General features: G+C 36.9%; 1 protein-coding gene across 1 annotated transcript; it reads right to left on the bottom strand.

The window, feature by feature from the left end:
- Window positions 1-4,280: 4,280 nt before the first annotated feature.
- On the bottom strand, window positions 4,281-20,523 carry LOC125207338 (ARM repeat superfamily protein). The gene is made up of 31 exons (XM_048106631.2): window positions 20,327-20,523; window positions 19,965-20,087; window positions 19,152-19,309; window positions 18,754-18,798; window positions 18,036-18,114; window positions 17,878-17,951; window positions 17,360-17,466; window positions 16,794-16,976; window positions 16,101-16,304; window positions 15,808-16,024; window positions 15,653-15,727; window positions 15,238-15,575; window positions 14,841-15,033; window positions 14,492-14,735; window positions 14,071-14,407; window positions 13,748-13,928; window positions 13,501-13,638; window positions 13,076-13,340; window positions 12,490-12,942; window positions 11,445-11,899; window positions 10,978-11,114; window positions 10,721-10,902; window positions 10,283-10,627; window positions 9,961-10,086; window positions 9,802-9,867; window positions 8,000-9,711; window positions 7,633-7,912; window positions 6,245-6,478; window positions 5,348-5,842; window positions 5,008-5,170; window positions 4,281-4,673 (listed from the first exon to the last, which is right to left on the bottom strand). Exons 1-31 carry the CDS (start codon window positions 20,393-20,395, stop codon window positions 4,417-4,419), a joined length of 7,935 nt encoding a protein of 2,644 aa, XP_047962588.1. The 5' UTR covers window positions 20,396-20,523; the 3' UTR covers window positions 4,281-4,416.
- Window positions 20,524-20,975: the final 452 nt, after the last annotated feature.

Raw genomic sequence — 20,975 nt, forward strand, 5'->3', positions numbered from 1 at the left:
GCCTTATGCGGTTGGTAGTCTTACAAAAGACATAGATTCTTTTAGGAAGAAATGCATGGAACATTATTATTTGGTAGATGACGAAGCCAAAGAGGAGGAACTCGGACCCCCCGGACGAGTCTTCAGAAATAGGCAGCCTGAAATAACTAGTGACCTCTTCCAGTACACTACAAAAGAATATCCAATTAGGAGTGATGCAATGTATTGCTGTAATGAAGGAGGATATTTTGCTTTCCCAATATTTGATGATGAAAACAATCACCAGTGTGATGGTGTGCTGGAGTTCGTCGGATTTCCTCACTGTCACCTTAGACGCATTGCAAGAACACTAGAGAGGTACCGTCTCTTCTTAGTAATTCTTAATTCTGACATTGTGATTAGTGATTACATTAATTATCTCCATTTATTTCCATGCAGATTGGGAAACTTTGTCGACTAACAATGACTTCCGCAGCAATTTCTTTCCAAATCAATGAGATGTAAACCATGTTATTTCATATAAAAATGCTTATCGGTATTATACTGTCAATCTGCTGCATGCTGACATAACATGTGTTCTATTTGACAAGATTCTCACTGGCAAAGAAGAAGTTTTGATTGAAATTTGTAATCTCATATGGGAACCATCGCCGAATTGTTGGGGCAAATGTTTGGGTCATTAATGGAGAATGTGTTAGCACTACAAATACTAATATGACTTGCATGGAGCTCGCACTGTCTACTGATTACGTCGGCATATATTTATCTACAAATATTGTGCCCAGAGATGAAAATATTCTCACGATTCACGTAAATGGCAGAAAATGGATTGTTGGGATTGCATTGGTATCTGAAAGCAAATCTTGTTTTTGCCCAAATATTGAATCATCTTACTTGGATTCAGGTAGTATTGCTTGTTTTGCAATTTGTATGCAAAGTTCACACACTAGTGACCTTGTTTATGTTATGGAGTTCTATCTCAAAAACAATGACTGGATTATTGACACCGTTCACTTCTTGAACTTCTTACTGTGTAAAATGAAACGTAATCTCAAATCGTTCAAAATGGCATGTGGGAAACAACTAGGAGAAGAATTGGTGGTTGGAGTTGTAGATCATAATGCCAACAAACTAAAAAGTTTTCTTCGTATAGGTAAGGGAGGCCGTCTAGTTAGAATGCCAAATAGAGTGGAACAAATAAAAAATCCTCCCCTTATAGAAGGAACAAGTGTTGGGGAACCTCGGGCAGATATAAACACAGAAAGCATTCATTCTCGCATTGCTGGGGAGACAGAGAAGGTGATTATAAAACTGAAACTTGAAGAAGATATCGTAAATTCTGAAAAATATGTCTCACGTGGGGAATGATTAAACTTTTTGAAGAGGTGGCCAAAAAACTTAAACTGGAGTTGAGCACTTTCACATTGAAATACAAGGATGAAGACAATGATGATATCTTATGATGATACTGATCAGGGGATAGTTTTGGGTGGATCTTATGTGTTGAACGTTCGTAAAAGTCAATCCCGAGCTTACTATGCGACTATAGGATTTAGGGGTTGGTGAGTAGAGCCTAGGAGACGTAATCAGCTTATCCTAGGTGTTAAATTCTACGATCAGTGCTCAGCTGCGTGAGAGCGTAAAATCAACACGATCCGGATAAATATTGGAAAGTAATTAGACTTTAGGATTCATGTGAACAAGCAACCCGAAACAAACTAGGAGTAGTCTTCTCTCTTTATCGTGATTCCCTTATATTTTTCCTTCTCGTTTTGTCCTTCACTCGTCTCTTGATCAAATAAACTCAAAACTAAACTATTTTACTGCTTTTTAGTTAGGTTTACTAGTTTTAACAATTAATCTCCTCATTGTGGGTTCGACACCTTTTATACTGTATTGCACGTTTGTATACTTGCAGAGGTAGTATTTTTAGGGATTTATTACTTGTTTTGTGTACTCATATTGCACCCTAAAAATCGTAACAAGTTTATGGCGCCGTTGCCGGGGAGGCGTTAGTTGTTTGAACTTTATATGTTTTACTTTTTGTTTTTCTTAGCTTTATAGGTAGTTTAGCTTAGTGAATTTCTTTTAGTTTTTATTTTGTTTTCCACAGGATGCTCGTAATCCGTGTGTTTCTTGTGCAGATATTATATTGTGGAAGGAGGATGAAGCTTGTGTGGAAAGCGTGTGGTTAGCAGGGGCGGAGCTAGAAATTTGTAGGAAGAGGGGCAAATTTACATATGAATAAATTTTAAGAATTTGAGGAGGGGCATTTAGTGAGAGATTAAAAGAAATAAACTTTAAAATATATAATATATACATGGGGTGGAAAATATGAGGTGGGGCAATTGCCCCTCCCCACCTCCATGTAGATTCGCCCCTGGTGGTTAGTAGTCATCAAGTTCTAAAGAGGTTTTGACCGTTTCTCAACGGTTGGGTAACCGATGGCTTGACTCTCACTCTTAGTATTTTTTGCTAGAATACTTTCCTTACCACACACACGATTATTAGGACTAATCCCGGAGTTGTCGAGGTTCTCGCTTCCGGTAGAGGGATGACTCGTGCTAACTTAACTCCTTACTTGCTTTGATAGATATTATTGTGTGTGCTTGGTATTTTTTGTTTGGATTGTGTTCTAGGTAGCAGAGATGTTCAATTTTTGTAAGCATCTAGAGATATGTAAGTGTGAGATGTGGGAGACATCTGAATGTGATGTCTATGGATGCAACAAGCCCATTTGAGCTTACACTTTGGTTACGTCCAAGAAGAAGATGAGGAGTTCTCATTTGATCCAATTGATCTGCACAAGAGGAGGATATTTGATTTTGAGAAAAAGGCAACATGATCCCGATTTCACATTTGGAGAAGGACTTGCATTAGAAAAAGCCTTGAGCGATCTTCAAAATGCTAGAAGTGAAAGATTTAAGACTCTCAAAGATAAGACGCTTGAAGATGATCAGGATTTTACATGGTTTGAATTATGTGATAAAATGAAGGAGTTGATAGACCTAGCGACCTCTCTCGCGACTGAAGATGAAGTCTACCCTCCTATGTGCATCGAGACGCTAGATGATCCACCTATTCAACATGTTTGTGAAGAAAAAGAAGAGGAGCGGGTCACATTGATTGTGGAAGCAGTAAATAAGGATGAGACGAGAGCTGCAGAGAGTATATAGACTCCATTTGTTGAGCATGAGTTTTACCAAACACTTGGCTTGTTGCCGAATATAGCATCCATGATCACCGGTCATCCACACCACCCCCAACTCGCAAGAAGAAGAAACTGAAGATTAAATTTCATGATTGGGGGATGGTGGTCTTGAATCCCTTCTTTGAGTCTATGATGGGGATTCAACTGCTAAGAAGGAGGGATCCGGGGAGTTTGGTAATCCCACGGGTGAAAACACAGAGTTGGTGAGATTGTCTTGCCAAAGACGTTAAAGAAAGGAGTTTGTTGGGAGGCAACCCAACAGTTTGTGGTGAGATTGTTTTATGTTTTTTTGTTTAGTTTTTATTTTGATCGCGAGGGTTTTTCTTAACTCGGTTCTTTCCCTTGTTTTTGATCTTTAACCGGGTATTGTAAATAGTTCTTTGTCTAGTTTTGTTTTGAAGGAATGAGGACGTGCTACTTATGAGGAGCCAAGCCGAAGGAAAGATATACCCGACCCACCCACCCGGACTTAACATGATTTGAGGGAGTCTTCGTACCTCTTTCTTTACTATTTTTGTACTTTGTGTTTCATGAGTATGCACATTGAGTATGAAATTGTGAAGGCATCATTTGTTTTCCATATACATACAATGTCATCTCTTTTCTCATAAAAATTATGTAAATCTAGTCTGGCCCGGTCCGGCCCATTTGCTAACTGGGCTCAAGCTGGGTTGGGCCCATCTATGTAAACCAAAACTCAGGCCCGGCCCAACCTGTTCCAGATGTGGGCCTGGGCCAGCACCGAGCCTCACCGGGCCCGGCCCGGCCCACTTGACATCTCTAGGGGAGGCTGGCGACACCGATTTACCCAAATTAGGGTTAGAATTTTAGATGGGCTTCGATTTAGTGTTGAATTTGTCAATCACAATTTAGAGAGAAGAGAAGTGGGAGGTAGTGGAATGAGTGGAGTGAAGAGAGATAGGGTTAAGATTTGTTTTTACGAATAATAAAGTGTAATATGGGATTTTAATTAATTTTGGTTAATGACCATAAAACGCCTAATTATTCCATTATTTGGAATGACTCTATCAATGTGGAGCTTCCTGATACAGAAAAACGACTCTATGAACACGGAACGGAAGGAGTAGAATGGTAAAAACAATTTTCAACTTGTTTAAATCATAACGATAGCAATATAGTAGTAGTATATGAAACTAGCATTCCCAAAAAAATGGAACGATCACTAATTCCATCTACAGACTAAAATCACAGATTTGGCTGCTATCCTAATGCATCCATCTACCCATTTTCATTGTCATCATTTTCCTCTTCTTGTGAGCTTGATGCTTGTCAGCAATCTTGCGCTTTCTCTTGGCATTTCGTATCGGATTCACAACAGCCATCACCTTCTCTGCTTGTTTCCTTTTGTCACGCTTCGCCTTAATGTTTTTGCGTATTTGGCTGTAAAATTGGACGAAATTCTGCACTTCAATGCGGTCTCTTATGCTTTCACTTACTTCTTGCGCTAGTTGTTTCAGGTCATCTGGAATGATTGAGAATGTCAGATTTTGATGCATAAAAGGTGGTTTCAAATAATTTGAAATGGGTAAGCAAAAGTCACAGTTAATTCTACTACACACGAAATCTTGGAAATAAAACTTGAACAACAATACACCTGATTATAAGGGTTTAATTTGTTATTTGTGTATTCTTGTATGTCTCCACTTATTTAGATAGACATTGTATCGCAGTAAGGTATGTTTATTTTAGGTTCTGACTGTAACCTAGTGTCTACTCTCTGCTTGTGTAGTACACAGAATAGCATATCTTTCGTTTAGCATTTTGTAGTAAGGGCGGAAAGAGAGAGTAGTAGTTACCTGAAATGACTTGCCCGGTGAAACCTTCGCAGACTCTGTACAATGGCAGCAGTAGTTGATATGCAAAACTGCGGACATCATCAAAGTTTGTAGGCGGCGATTCTTTATAGAAATGGAGGAGTTTTGGTGATATTGATTGGTAAAAGGCAAATACAATTTTCATCTGCAGAAAAACAACAAATAGGCCATCAAGAGTGCTCACTCATAAATCATGAATCTTGAAGTATAATAAATCCATAAAATGAAGAAATTGTTTATTTTGCAAAAAAATGGAATCAATTGTATGCTGGATAATCTCAATAGCTATCAAGAGTGTTATTTTCTGTATATATAAACAAACCTGATTGGCCTCCATCTGAAAGGTAAGCTTCCCCATTCTCTGGAGAAAATAGGAAATGAATGGATGCTGATATTTATCATGTTGGTCACTGGCGTCAGAAATATACAATTTAAGGGTTCTCTTCCCTTTTCTTGGATCAAGAATACCAAAAGCCTTTAGGAAACGGTCTTGCTCGGCACTGTCAAGGCTTGACCAGAAACTAGAAACATCCATGTGTTCATTCTTCTCTAAGAAAGAATGAAGATGGGAAATTGAGAACACGAGGTTTTGCATGATAACTTTGCCGATTGCATCATCACTCAGTGGCACCTTCAGCTGACAACATAAAGAAACAGCTAGGTGGAAGAGTATACTCGGTTTCATGAGATAGAATGTGTCTGCTGAGGTTTTGCTGTTATCCACTGCTGTGAAGTAAGAAGACAGAATCTGGCATGATATGTTTCGCAACCACATGTGAGGATGCAAGAGCAATTCACAGATGGTTTCCCAAATAGCCTGTGAGATGTTATTGAAACAGGAATGAGAAGCTAAAAGTAAAAACAGAATCAGTGATCAAATATTGCATAATACAAAGACTGAAGATGTAAAAAGAATGGTGTCAAATTTTAGTGAAAAGTTCACTGAAAGCTTCAAAGAGTAAGTCCATGAGAGGCTCATAGTAATGTTCGGACAGCAAATATCCTTATTCGTTGAAATAAGTAATAGTAAAATGAATTTGGAGCAAACAAAAATTGTCAAAGCACCGAACACAGGTATAAATGAATAATTTAACAAATGATGTATAAAAGTCATGCTTATGATCTGAAGATCTAGGAGAAACCTACACCCATAACCTTCTAAAACAGAAATAAACAAGAATAATTTATTTAGTACGACAGATAGATTAGTGAGTTGTACCTCTAGCTCCCTATCAAGGAACAAATAATGAAATTGATTTAGGATCTTCCCTAACATAACAAGAGAATAATATGCCTCCTTCCAGAATGGAATCACTGAAACATCTGAAGAATCTTGTTGAGTTGATGCAAGAGCATTGGCAGCAGACTGAAGAATGTTTCTCATTGCTGGTAGTACTCTAACGAGGTGACTTTGAAAAGTCATTCCCATAACTTCCACTAGTAAACCCAAAACCTGTCAAGCAAAATTTTATTCAGAGATAATCCTAAGGCAAGAACAGAAGGAAGTGCAAAACCACAAGACCAAGGAATACTGTCCAATAAAACTTCTCTGTTAGCAAAGAACTATAACTAATTATAAGATGAAAGATCATACCATGACCCAAATTGAAAACCATGAAGGGCATCATTAGGATGCTTAAGTGCTCCAAAATCAGGAATCACTGGTCTCGGGATTAAGTTTAATAAGTAGTAATCCAGTAATAACATCAAAAACAAAAATTCACATGTTCAAGAATAGCTAGAACTATACATAAATCATGAATGGTTATCTACACAAGGATCTTATAATATGCATGATAAGCATAAACATCAAACTTAGTTCCATGAAAACATATCTTAATACTAGTTCATGTGTTTTCTCCCTATCGTAATCAAAGTTCATGAGTAACCTGTCTGATAGGGTTTAGGGTTCACCGAGTAACCTGTCTGATAGACACAATTACATCTCAGAAGCTTTCAGAAAATAACACAAGCTTAAGAAATGCTTTGTTTTTGTTGCTACTCTCCACAGGGAAAGCAAGCACAAGAAGCATGCTGGATAAACAGACCAGATAATATTAGAAAATTTTACGTCACTTTCCTTATTGACGAGTACAAGGCAATGCATCAGACAATAGCAATTTAACCAAACAATGTGATGCAAACTTCTGTTTATCACAACCACCTTTGTTTATATTTTATATTAAGAATTAACAGCAGTTCATCTCAACTACCACTCGAGACCTAAATATCCTATTTTGATTTAAACCTAAATCTTAATCCCTATAAAATAACTCATGGTTGCTAAGAATTCCAGAAGCAGTAGTCTTCTAACTTGTTATCCAATGCAACCAGCTAGTTTTAGGTATTTGACCCCAAGCTCCTCACTCCACAAAAATCAGAACATATAACATGATCATGGAAAAAGGAAAAATTTTCTTTCTCCATCAAATATTATGCAGTTGTTAACGACTACAGATAGTTGTACAAAACTCATTCCACATGGCCAATGATTATAAAAAAAACTCCCACATGAGGTCCCCAATGGTTCCAAACTACAGGGTGGTACAAGGTGAGAGTCTGAGAGATGAAAAAATGTAGCTAAAAAAATTGTTTCACTGATTTTACCTGTGCTGCAGCACCCCATAGATTCTGTTTACCACCAAGGTACCAAGACAGGCTATACTCGAGTGCTGAGTGAAGGGAATGAGAGCTAACATGCCCAATGAGACACTTTATTGCACCAGCAGACATCTTTCTAACATTTTTGTCGTCATCATTCGCCAATGTTCCGACCAAATGCAAAAACAAAGTTTGGAACTGTGCATCCAAAACATTCCGTGGAAATTTTACTATAATAGCATGGAGCATCTCTAGGACAGCTTCCCTTCCACTGGGATGCTCGTAACTGTAGGAAATATTGGTTATACAAATTATGATTATATTAAAATATTGGGTGCAAAATTACCAAGAATTTGGAATTAAGTATTTTCACCTCAAATTAGCAAGTAAGAAATCAAGATGTTGTAGCAAGCGTTTCTGAGAAAGCTGGTAACCGAGTAGAAACTGAAGAAGGATTTTACTACACTTTTTACGAATGGGCTCATCTTGACTTTGTACCATCATCTCTGCAACAATCTGGACAAGATCATATATCTCGGGAACTACCAGCTTTCGGTGTATGATAGCCTTCAACAGTGAAAGGGCGACAAATGAGGGGCTTTTTGCAAAATCAACGAACAATGGAAACTGGATCAGCATATGCAACTGATCACTAGAAAGTGTGACTCTCTCACTTCGCAGAAGAGTTGTTAACAACTTCATACATGACTCAGTCAACTGACTGTTAATTTTAACTGATCCCTGTGCTATAACCAACAAAGAATTCTTTATCTTATCAGCTTGCCACTGCAGGGATGGCAAAGGCAACCGCACTATCAGAGAAAAGCACCTAAATGCAGATGTTATAATGTTTTCGTACTTGGAGCTCAAACATTGACCCAATAAACTGACAAAAGGGTCAAGTAATGATAAAAGTTGTCCATCATCTGCGCTAAGCTTCAATTTCTTCAAGTAGTTATGCAGAACTCCAAGAGCAAATGCTGTTATCAAATGAGAAAATTGCCGATCCACAGTCACTAGTCTGTTCGTTCCATTTGTTTGTATACTCTCAGCATCTCTATTATCTACCCGGCAAATAGAACCATTTCCATGTTCATTACCTTCATCACAAATACCATCTTTAATGAGGCAATTCACAAATATGAATAGTTCAGTCTGCTCCACAGATGGATTGTTTTCAATGCCAGCAGCTATGTGTTTTAGCATATTCTCCAATTTCAACTTAAGCTTTTGGTTGAGCTGCTTATGCAGATGAACTGTAACAGGGGAAAGAAGTTTCAAAGCATGAGTTTTGAAAGTGACACTCTGGGCAATCAATTTTAGAGTTTCATACGATTTCTGCTTTCTTGTCTCTTTCATTTTAGAAGCAATCTTTTCAACCTCTTTCTCATCAGAAACACCCCCAAGTATATCATTCTGTGCAACAAAAAGGAGGTCATCTAAGCAGTAATCCAATTTCCCGCAAATGGGACTCATGAGGAACTTAGACAGCAAGAAATTGAGTGTGTATCCTAGTACATGTAATTCATAGCCTCTCTTCAGTATGCCCTTCAAGACTTTTACAATAAACTGCAAATACTCCAATCCTAGTTCCTTTAAGCAAGCAGACAGCGCAGATCTAGCCTCATCACGAACACTTTCGAGCCGGTTTTTCAGGAAGTTTGAAATACGGTGAATGACAGTAGGAAGTTGAGAGTCCATGATATCACTGGGGAGCAATTTTAGAAGTTTTAGTGCAACCAGGCTGATGTTAACATTGATACTGTCAGAATCAGAGGCCAACAACTTCTGAACCTTGGGGAAAATATTTTTGTGCAAACTCTCCTGTATCAAAGAGGACCCCTGAAAATGGAAACGATCAAGGATGGCACAGATAAGTCGCAACAAAAGTTTTTGCCTATCTGGTTTTAGTGCCAAATTGCGGAAACATCTGACTAGCAGGGCATAGTACTGATGCCACTCCATGCAACCAGATATTGATGCCAAAGCATCAATACATGCACTTCTTATATTCTCATCCTTCCCATCTTGTGCATCAAATAGCATGCTAAAGAGCAGTGGGACAATCACTTCATAGGTGATGACCTAGAAATTTGTAAGTTTCTAAAGATTAGGGATATAACATAAAAATTGCACTACTAGTCAGCATATCTAAAACATGTTTGATAAGCTTACCTTCGACAGATTCCCTGAACTGACAATGTTGCTAAAGCGAGACAGCGCTCTCGCTCTCCTGTGTTTCTGCATTGAGGAGAATGACATAAAGCACAGACCACATAAGTATTGCTCTAAGTTAAATACATAATTTTTCAAAGAACTAAGAAGAGGTGTTACCTGCAAGTGTACTATGTTATTGAAGAAATCTTGTTCAGCATCATCACTACATAAGGCCCTATATGAATCAAGGTTTGCTTCATTGGGAAGCTTCAGCACCATTTCCTTAAGCAGATCAATCCATACCTAAAACCAACAAATATGTGTTAGATTAGATAAAAAAAACTGTTGCTTCCAGTAATTATCAACAAACAGCCTGACATATCAATGTAGCAGAAAGCATCTGGCAGGAAGCAGATCAATAACTAAAAGTTGCAATTGGCAGGAAGCATCTGAAAAGGCATAGAAGTAAACGAAACAGTGAAAATATAAACATCAGTACCTTTTTACCAGTGCCTTCCTTGTTCATTGCATTTCCCATATGTTTCAACAAAAAACTGTTCACTATTGCTCTAGACCACATTCGGTCAGGCTCTGGATATGCATTTAGGATCTCGCCAGAAAATTCAACAAAGGATAGGAGTAATCTGAATGCACTTTGACGTAATATCATTTCTTCAGATGACATATCATGTACTGCATGAGCCAGGATTGGCAATGCATGCTTTTCCCCAATAGTATAAAAGAATTTCACATTAACTTTCTCATAAGTAGACAGTACAGTGTCATGGTCAAGACCACCCATCTCCATTGCAGAGGTTGCATTTAGCCCTCGAAGAATATTTGCCTGCACAACACATTGGAGAGGCTTATTCTTCTTTTTTCATCCAGGGATAAGAATATATTTTATTTACGATAATTATCAAGAGGATTGCATTACCAATGTTAACAAAGAACAATCACTGGAGGCAACAATGTCAAGAACATCACATATAGAGCTACGAATGCCCAAGTCAGCTGAAATGAGGAGTGGGGAAAGTGAACTCAAAATCTTTTTACTGATTCCACCGCCCAGGACCGTCACCACCCGGCCAATGATTTTCAATACATGGTCACAAGTATCTGCAAGAGAAAAAACATTGGTTGGTAATAAATTCAAATAATGCCTCAAAAGATTGAAATGTTCAAGAAGCTAACCAAAATTGAGGCGTTTCTTTGCAAGAAATATGAGCAATATTTCAACAAATGATTTAGCATCTGATGGTTCCTTCACATACACCGATAATAAGTTGAAGATGGTTATCTCTCTTTTTCCTGGGTATTTAATCAAAGGCCTACAGAGAAAAGAGGTCAAAGGTCCCCAAATATAGAATTTCAACAGAAATTTCAAATACACATAGAAATTTCTCCTATATATCTGGAGACATTCAAATTTCTGTTGTGAGAATACTATTGGGTGCAGAAACATATTCCACAAGAAGAGAAAATATGGAGCACATGTAGACAAAAATATATATTGGAAAGAAAACATCAAGGCATAGCTTCAAGCTGAAGCCAATCACAAGTCAATATCAATGCAAACCAACACAAAAAAATTTTGGTGCAAGTGGGTGGGTTGAGGGGGCACTTCCACAATCAAGTGACAGCGATGGGGAAATGAATACCTTTTAGTCACATTGTTTTTGGTGAAAATACAATGTAAGCCACAGATGAGCTTATCGAGATGAGGAAGAAAAACTCTTTTGACTGTTGCATCTTCAGTATCCAGTGCATTGTCAAGCTTCAACAAGTTCTTAGTGAACTTCAAGATACAAGACAAAATGGATTCTGAAGCTGGAGGAACACTAAGCATGGAGAAAATGTCAGGTACCAGATTCTCTTCCTTTGATAATAGTGGAACAAGTTTGTAGCTTTTACTCATTGCAATAAAACAATAAAACAGTGAACTTGGCTTTTGGCTTTCAAGACATTCCTTCTTAAATTTAGCAACCAAAGGTTTTACTGATGTAAAGAACATGTCCCAAAATGCACCTCCAAAATTATGATCATCGTATTTGCCAAGAACAATATATATGACCTTAAGGCTTAAGGACCTCAACTCCCTGATTTGCTTCCTATCCTGCAAATAAAAAAAATTTATAGAATGAGTCATATCCAACAGAAAGTAATTGCGCTAGCAGTTGGATAAAATATTTGAATCCAACTGCAGAGAAAGTACTTTGCTGGATTTTAAGGAAGTCTTGAAAACAACTGGAAATTTACAAAAATAACAGATTCATAACCCATAAAGGAATTTTTCACCCTTCTGACTCCAGAAAGCATACAGGTCTATCTACTGGTTACACATGGAACACACTAGAGTTTTACACAAGAGCAAGATGGCATAAAATAACTCCTTAATCCCTGATATAACGTAAAAGAATTTTTAAATGGCTCTGATGTCTCATTTCCATGTTGACTGGGTCGCTTTTGATTTATACGAGAAATGCATATATTTAATCATTAAGTATAAAATGTGGAAAAAACATTTCTACAGCTTCTATCTTTCTCATCAATATAAAACAATTCCTGATAAACATGTAAATGCAGACAGGAAAGTGGGGAAGGCTGACATTAAGCGGATCAGTCCTTAAATCTTCTCCATCCTAGAAAAGTGTAGTGTTATGAACAAGAAAAGTTAATCAGTCCAATTTGACTTCAAATAATTACCTTGTTCTGATTATCCATTTCATCATTGTCATGCACCTCCGTATCTATAGAAGAGTTCTCTACAGGAGATAACTCACTTGTTTTACTGCCAAGAGCTGATGTGCAGCTCGATGAGATGAGGACAACACAGTTCATCAGTAGATTAAGGAAGGGTTTAAGGCGCGATGCATCAAAAACTGCCAAAATATCTTCAACAACGTGCAGGAAACCATATTTCTTCTTCAAAGATAGGGTTTCTATGGTATTTGATGATAAAATATTCAGGATATCAGGTGCGTCAACCTCAAACTGTTGACTTTTGGATGACGCCCAACAAATTTTGCTCATTTCATCACCACCTTGAGAGACGGGAAGCAGGGGCTTAACTAATAGCCAGAAGAAAAGAGGAAGCTCATCAAGATCAAGCTCAGCTAAAAATCCTAGAACTGCCCTTCGATGATGTACACTTGCATTCTGAAAAGGTAAGACGTCTCATTGAGAATTAGATCAGATTAGCGACAATTTAAAATGAAAACAACACATAATAAGAGAGCATGTTACAAACTGGAGTCAAGAGCATCCATCATCCAAGTTCTAAATACAATACCTTCTGGGTACCAAGCATCTTTAAGTTTCTAACTTTTGGTATCAGTATCCGTACGACTATAGGCACAAGATAAGCTCTATGTCGCTCATCAACAGAATCCATCGAGGTCCTGGATAAGCTCCACCTGGCAAGCTCATCCCGCAGATTTTGTGCATTTATTAGATTTTTCAGATTCTCATTGTATGGAAGTAGAAAGTCATCCTTCCAGTTCAACAGGCAGTCGAGAACTTTACTCTGTATATCAGCATCATTTTGGTCGAGAAGCCTGTAACACCAATATGACAAACAAGCCCAACCCAAACACAAAAAAGTAAGATAAAAGGAATGTGGGAATAAGGGAACAGGCGAAATAAAATGTGGGGAAAAAGGAACAGGTGAAATAAATTAAATACTAAATTGTAACTGCAGGCACTTGTCAAACCAACCTATATAGAAGAACATCTCTCAGAAATAGGCCTTGATAAAAAGACCTAGGATTCCGCAACACTCTGAACAAACTCAACCACTCTTTAAGAGCACCCTTCCACTCTTTCCCTTTATGATCCAGTGTATATGATTCAACACTGCGAATTTGAAACATAAAGTTACAGATGGTCAGTGGTCAACTATGATAATTTCATACAGACAAGAAGAATAAGCAAATATATGAGAAAATAATAAGCATTAAAGCACCTAGTGACTTCTTCAACACTGTAACCCAGATATTCAAGAAACAGAGGTACTATTTGTCGAGAGTGAGATTCAGCTATTGAAGGTACTTTCTGTAAAGACTGAATCAAGAGGGACAAGATTGTTACGCAGGGAGTACTGTCAAATACACAAATGATATCAGAGTTGAAGCATCCAACCAAACCTACATAGTCACCAAAAAGTCAATAGTTATGGTGTTGTAAGCACAGAGGTTAGCAGGTATTGAAGAGACAATACGTCCATAAGAGAAAAGAGAGGAGTAAGAAACACAAGAATATAAATTTATGTTTCCGGAAAACAATTACCAGCGTCTTCCATAGTGTCATTATCCTTTCTATCATGTTGACCATGAGATGCTAGAAAATCAGACTGACACTGTTCAAGATAATTAATATATCTGTTCCACACGATCCCGAAATATTTGCCAACGAGGGCAGTGAGGCACTCTAAAGCTGGATTCCACAAATAGCTAAATCGGTTATGAAGTATGCCAAAAATTCCATTTAAAGCGGCAACGATATATTGATCAGCAACTCTGTGACCACTCAGAATCGTCTGTAATTTAGAAATCAGGAGAATAACTTTACGGCTTGTTGCGATTGAAAGAGTTGTCTCTTCAATAGATCTGAGTAGGTTGAGAACCTAGGATTAAAAAAAAACTGATAATATCACACCTGGCACAAGATATTGTATAGTAAGGCACAAATTATGTAAAAGAAATAGTACATTGTTATGGAAGTCATCTACTAGACTAGTCTCAACACCATCAATTCCTGAATTATTTTCGACAGGATGGTTCTTAGCTGAATCCCGATCATGTACAGATTCATAATGACACAGTATGCGCAGGGTAGAAAGGCGGATTTCTCTGTTTGCATGGCTCAGATTTTCAGAAAATATGTCTAGAGCAGCCAATGACTTTCCAGTTATAGACTCCGAAAGATAAAATTGGCTTCTCCCATGTGATGCACTGAAAGACCAGAATACATTGCCATGTCATGATAAGGTGTCATAGAAATAGGAGAAAACAAACACAAACACGAAATATATAATTATGAGGAAAATAACAGCTTACTTGGAGACTGAATCCAATATATCTGCTACAGCAGATAATATGTGAGGTGACAACTTATATCTTTTAGCAAGATCCAAGAACTTTGTCATTGCAGACTCTTCATAAGGAATACCCCTCCTGGATAACAACTTGTCATAAGAACGCAAGGCAGCCCCGAGTAAGCAATACCAAGTATCTTGCTGCAAGCCTGCCTCTACAAAAATACCACAAATATATGTGAAAAAAGCAAATAGAAAGATAGAACTGATCGACAGAATATCTTTCTATAGTCTACTCAAGTTGAAGCAGAATACAAAGTTGTTGAAGCAGAATACGAAGTTCTTGAAGCGAAATGAGTACAATGCGTAATACGAATTGCTGGGTATTAAGGACTACTAAGCATCAGTTATTGACTTACTGGATTCAACTATTAGAAGCCTGTCGATTGCATTTATCAACTCCATTAGTACAGAAGGATTTTCTTGGACATCTGCTAAATGAGAATAGCAACCAATAACAGCCCATAAGACAGCCAATTTATCCTGTTGAGCAGGACATAATTTCCCTTCCACAGAATTACTGATTTGTCCAATCCAGTAACGAAGAGTCTCTTCAAAAAACACAGAAGTCCTTGAGAACTTCTCCTTGGATTTCCCTTCCCAAAAGCTAGAGCTATTCACTTCCAGTTTATCACAGAACTTCATCATCAAATACATGACTTCTTCAACATATATTTTTATTAAATTAGTGAAAGCACTGCAGTACAGAAAAATAAATAAGATAAAGAATGTAAAACTAATGAATTATAAAATAACAGGTAGCTGCTAAATTACCGCATTATATTTGCTCCAAAGACATGGTAAATACTGGGGTCCTTCAAGAGAAGATCTCCAAGGAAAGTCAGTAGACTGTAAGGAAACATCCATGTGAGGCCCACAAAGAGAAGACAACAAAATTGTTGAATTATTAAAATAATTAGAAAGCATACGTTCGACTTCTTATATCAAACACCGACTCCCACTTTACAGAAACCCGCAGCAAGGCCGGCATATTCTTAGTATCAGAGAGACCACCAATTACACAAAGCATTAATTGCAGAACTTTTTCAATAACTTCGGAGTGTGGATCTATGTTATTCATGGCAAGAGAGCGAACAACAAAAGTTTCCACAAGCTGGTCAACGAGTTTGACCAAGGGTTCAGAAGCTGTACAGAATAAAACTTCATTAATAACAGAATCAGTAGAGGAATCCAGAAACAATGCTAGCCACTTGAAGCCCACCTGTCACTTTCCCAAGTTTATCATTTTGCAAGGTAGAAATAAGCAGGGCCAAAAGACGAGTCAGGTGTATAGAGTTCTCCTTCATCATAGATTCTGTTATCTTTTCCAGCAAGCATTCCCATATGAAAGAAAATTCATCTGGATCTAGCTCCACATGCAGTCTCTCAAAGGTCAGAATAAGAGCTTCAAGAACTGGTCCCGAATCTGGATGTCCGTAATATATTTAGGAACAAATGAATAGATTACAATTACAAAGTCAGGGGAAAAGAAATGGTAAATGCATAGGATGTGATGAGAAAACGTAATACCAAGACCCCAGACACAGGAGATCAAACTGTGTATCTAGATTGTTTGACAATCAGAACATACGGAGTTATACAATGTGCTTGTTTTCATTTATATTTGTGCACTGGAAAACTTTACATCATAATTATGAGAAAATTCCACTATACTTATAAAAGGATGGCGAAAGACCAAATTTGCATAACTAATGAGCATTTACTAGTAATGTTCAGTAATTAAAGGCTAATTAACTTTCAAGGAACTCTGATTCAAATAGCAACTTACTCAACCAAATAACTGAAACTACAAATAGTAGTGAAATGTTATGCTAATTTCTAATGAATTTCTTACACAGCAATATCCAAAACCAAGCAGTATAACTGAATAAGGGCATGCAAAACAAGTACAGACCTTTAAAGTTTTGCCCATCAATATTGAAGGAAGATTCATCAACCAGAAGTGGCAACACTGTCTCGGTCCTTGAGTGCAATCTTGACGAGGTGATTCTCATAACATGAGATAGTAGAACACTAACACCAGATTTCCTAATTTCTGATGGTTCCTCAACAACTTCAGTCATAAGTGTCTCAATACCTGCCAACATTAGATAAGAAATTATCTCTTCAGAAGAATATGAGAATAGACTAAACATAGAAGTACTAAAGAGCACATATAATAGGTGACACTTATATATTAAATGATTTATCAAAACAAAATGGGTAAACATAATCTACATCCATCTCAAAAGAAGTTCTTGCATACTCAGTTATCAGAAATGTCACTAGCATGCATAGCACATGGGAAATATAAAAGAACTTAATTGTAATGTTGACTAGGAAATCAGATAAATGGATGCTTTATGCAAGGCATATGCACCAGGGACTATTCAATAGTCATTGGCATATACAAGAAGCTCACTGTTAAAGCATTCTTAAGAGAAAAGTAAAGGACAACTTCACCTGGAAAAGATATCATACCTCTCTTTAGTTGCTCAATTGGTGCTTTCCTAAGCAAAAATGACACCGACTCAGCCATAAATTCTCGAACATAATCTTTAGGGTGGTATCTTAACTTTTTCGTGATTCTGCAAGAGTACAACAGGAAGAGGAGAAAATCAAGAGAAGAAATGAAACGTTATGCATCTATAAAAACCAACTAAAACCATTTAACTTTGGATATGGTATTTTAAGAATGGGAGATAGCTTGGTCAGTGTTTGGAGAAAATAGATCAAAAAGAATAAAATATCATGCATATGACATCTATAGGCAACCCATAAACATAGAAATCCATGGACAATTGGACATACAAGACTTTTATTTGGTTTTCATATTCAGTGATAACTTATGTTACTTCAGACAATTCAGAGCTCAATGAATAATTTAAATAAAATCAAATTTAAGGACCACCAGTTATGTTTTACTTTAGACAAAGAATTCAGAGGTGGATGAGTAATTAAACCAAATCAACTTTTAAAACCACTACAAACAATGCTACCTTAGAATATGGCCAACGTCTTTTATAAGATACTTCTGCAGGTACATCATTATGCATGACCATGATGTGAATATCTGCAGCAACAACAGAAATCTCGCATCAAATGTTCCCCCCCCCAAAAAAAAAATGTACCGTAGGTACATGAAAAACTCTTAGACCTGCTCAATTAAATCTGGGTCCTTATCAGCACCACTTTGAAGAAGCGATTCTAAAGAATCAATAATTTCTGAAAGAAATCTGCAAAGAAGGCAAGATTCAATTAATGTGAACATATTGGAAGACAGTGTCAATGGAGGGAAACAAAGTCAAACACTTAACATGCAGTTGGACTATCCATTCTACAATTGTAGACATAGAAGGCCAGGAACATGAGTTGTTTCCCAGCCTCCACACACACCCCAGCCCATGCTCTCTCGAGTTTCCAGTAAATATTACTCAACATATATAATTTTCATCATCAAAAAGTATATCTTACTCTCTCCGTCCGCCATTAGAAGTCCTGGTTTACCATTTTAGTCCATCTGCATTTAGGAGTCCCGGTTCACTTTTACTATAAATGGTAGGTAGACCTCACTTTCCACTAACTCATTAAGTCATTCCACTCACATTCTATTATAAAACCAATATATAAAAATGGGTCTCACATTCCACTATCTTTTCCCACCCACTTTCCTTTATAGTATTTCTTAAATTCCGTGTCGAACTCGAATGGGACTCCTAATGGTGGACGGAGGGAGTACTATTCTTATCTAGGTGCAAAACATGCTTCCGGCATGCACACACTATTTATAAAAAATTGTATCTAGAAAACATTATAATAAGATCAAGACATTTGAATGACTGGAAAACAGAAAATAAAAGTGAAGGGGAACTTACGGTGTAAAATCCTCCAGGAGATCTCTAGATAAAGCAGAAATCAGTCTGGCACACACAAAATAAATCCCACCAAGAAAAGTAAGATCATTAGATATGACTAAAATATAAGGACCCTAAACTATCAAGAATAATGCTGCACCAAATTATAAAGACGTGAATATGATCAAGATACAAACTTCAACCACAAGAATTTAGATCAATTACTACAACTAACATAAGCATAAAAAAGGTTAGCAGCACTGCTCTAATATTAAATACACTACAAGCAATTACAGAAAATGGAAGGACTGGCTTAAAGTAGATTATAAGAGACAATGAAGTCCTTATTTACCATCATCATTGCATATAAGAAAACAAATATGTATACCTCATGTAATAACTTCAATGAATATGTATACCTCAGTATTGGCTCAAGTGATAGCCTCCCTTCCATTATTAATCGAGACAGAAGACGTGATTTAATAAAATCCTTCTGCAAGATAATTTGAGGAAGTGTCTGTACCAGAGGAAAAATCTCCTCATAAAATGATATAAAACCCTCAGCAGTGTTCAGCTCCTGTATTACAAAAGTTGCAGAATGAGGATATCAAACACTAAAGGCATATGAAAAAAAGATTAATATCAACTGATTTTTTTTAGAAAGTATCTCCCATAATCAGCCTGCAGATTAGTCTAAGAGGTACTAGACACCCAAGTATGGAAGTAGACTAGATATATTTCATGGTGAAAACAATGAAGTGGCTATATGGTTCCAGAAATAAAAAGACTGCAGTTTGGACTCTAAATGAAGAAAGAATTGCTTAAATCTTAGCAGGATTTAGAGTAGTCACATTTTGCTAAATGATGTAGTAAAACACAGCAAGCAAGAAAGACAACGCAATTGTAAACAAAAAAAAACAGCAATTAAATTTTACAAGAGGCGAGGCAAAGCACGCCATAGAACTGACTTCAAAGCATATACGTAAACTTTAATGCATGCCAGCAAGTGCACAAAAAAGCTAAAGTTTGTTTGATCTAAAGAGTCTGTAGTCTCATTCTCAACGCAATTTCTCAACCCAAACGGTTAAAGCCAGTTGCAAGTGCTCATATTTCTTTTTCAACGCACATCACTTTCGGCATCAATAAGAGTATTCCAAAAGCGAAACATTGTGGCAAAAAAAGACCCAAAAATGACAATTAAATGAAACATATGAAGAGATAAAGCAACGTACTCTGTATTCTATAAGGCAATCACGGAAAAAGGACGAGCCTCCCGAGGGTTCAGCTTTCATTGGGTCCAGACTTCGGTACACATCTATGTCAATTTCCTCAACTCTTTGTGAAAACGTCTTGAACTGCATCGAGCAGTAACATCATTAATCAATTCGCATACAATTATAAACACGCAATAATAAAAAATCTCATGACTTGAAAATTCTAGTATAGTATTCATTCTGCAACAATGAATCACAAATGTAATCACAAATCACACAGAAAAACACAATAACCTTTTCCAGCAAGTCGTATCACTTAAATCATTCAAAAACAGCAATAAAACAAACAAAAACACAGAATTGTGTTGGTGTAGACTTACGACGAAGCGGCGGCGGCCGGTGGATTTATTGAGAGACTTTACTGCCCGAGCTTCGGAAGAAGTCGCCATGATTGAATTATTCTGGCGGCCGGAATGCCTGAAATTGAACGCCGCTCGCTGAGTTCCGTCGAAGCCCCAAGTCTGGGTTTTAGCTAGGTTTGGAGGAAAGAGGGTTTTAGTTTTCGCCCTAAATTATTTATTTATTACCAATTTTACTTTTGCTGACCCCTCAACTAATATTAAAACAATATTCTGAAATGCTATTTTTTCAATCAAACTAATAACATTTCTTTTATCTAAAAACATTTCTGTTACTCTTCATCATTAAATGACTCATGGCCATGGTCCATGGTGACGTTTAAAACTAGTAGTACTATATAACTAATAATTATATAAACATATTTATGTTTATCTAGTAGATTAGGACAAGACGGAATACTTGTGAAAATAGTTTATACATGGCTGTTTTTTTTTTTTTTTTGAAATTTCAATAATATTCAAATTTTTATCCATCGTATGTAGTACTATTTCGATAATATAAGTATAAAGAGACTGTAGTCTCATTATCTGCACAATTTCTCATTTTTATTTGTGAAGAGTAATATCTTTAGTCATTTTTTTATGTCTTTTTGTATTAAAAACATTTTGA

Source organism: Salvia hispanica, chromosome 6, assembly GCF_029641045.1.
Source record: "Salvia hispanica isolate PSC_SH4W2 chromosome 6, Shi_PSC_v1, whole genome shotgun sequence".
In the NCBI taxonomy this organism is placed as follows: domain Eukaryota; kingdom Viridiplantae; phylum Streptophyta; class Magnoliopsida; order Lamiales; family Lamiaceae; genus Salvia; species Salvia hispanica.

Bases quoted from the DNA above. Each gene is read 5' to 3' on its own strand.
- LOC125207338 (XM_048106631.2), bottom strand. From the start codon at position 20,395: ATGGCGACTTCTTCCGAAGCTCGGGCAGTAAAGTCTCTCAATAAATCC. The intron at 13,341-13,500 runs GTTGGTTTGACA...TTGGTGTTACAG, and splicing joins AGAGATGTTCTTCTATATAG to GCTTCTCGACCAAAATGATG. The intron at 5,843-6,244 runs GTACAACTCACT...AACATCTCACAG, and splicing joins TCCTTGATAGGGAGCTAGAG to GCTATTTGGGAAACCATCTG.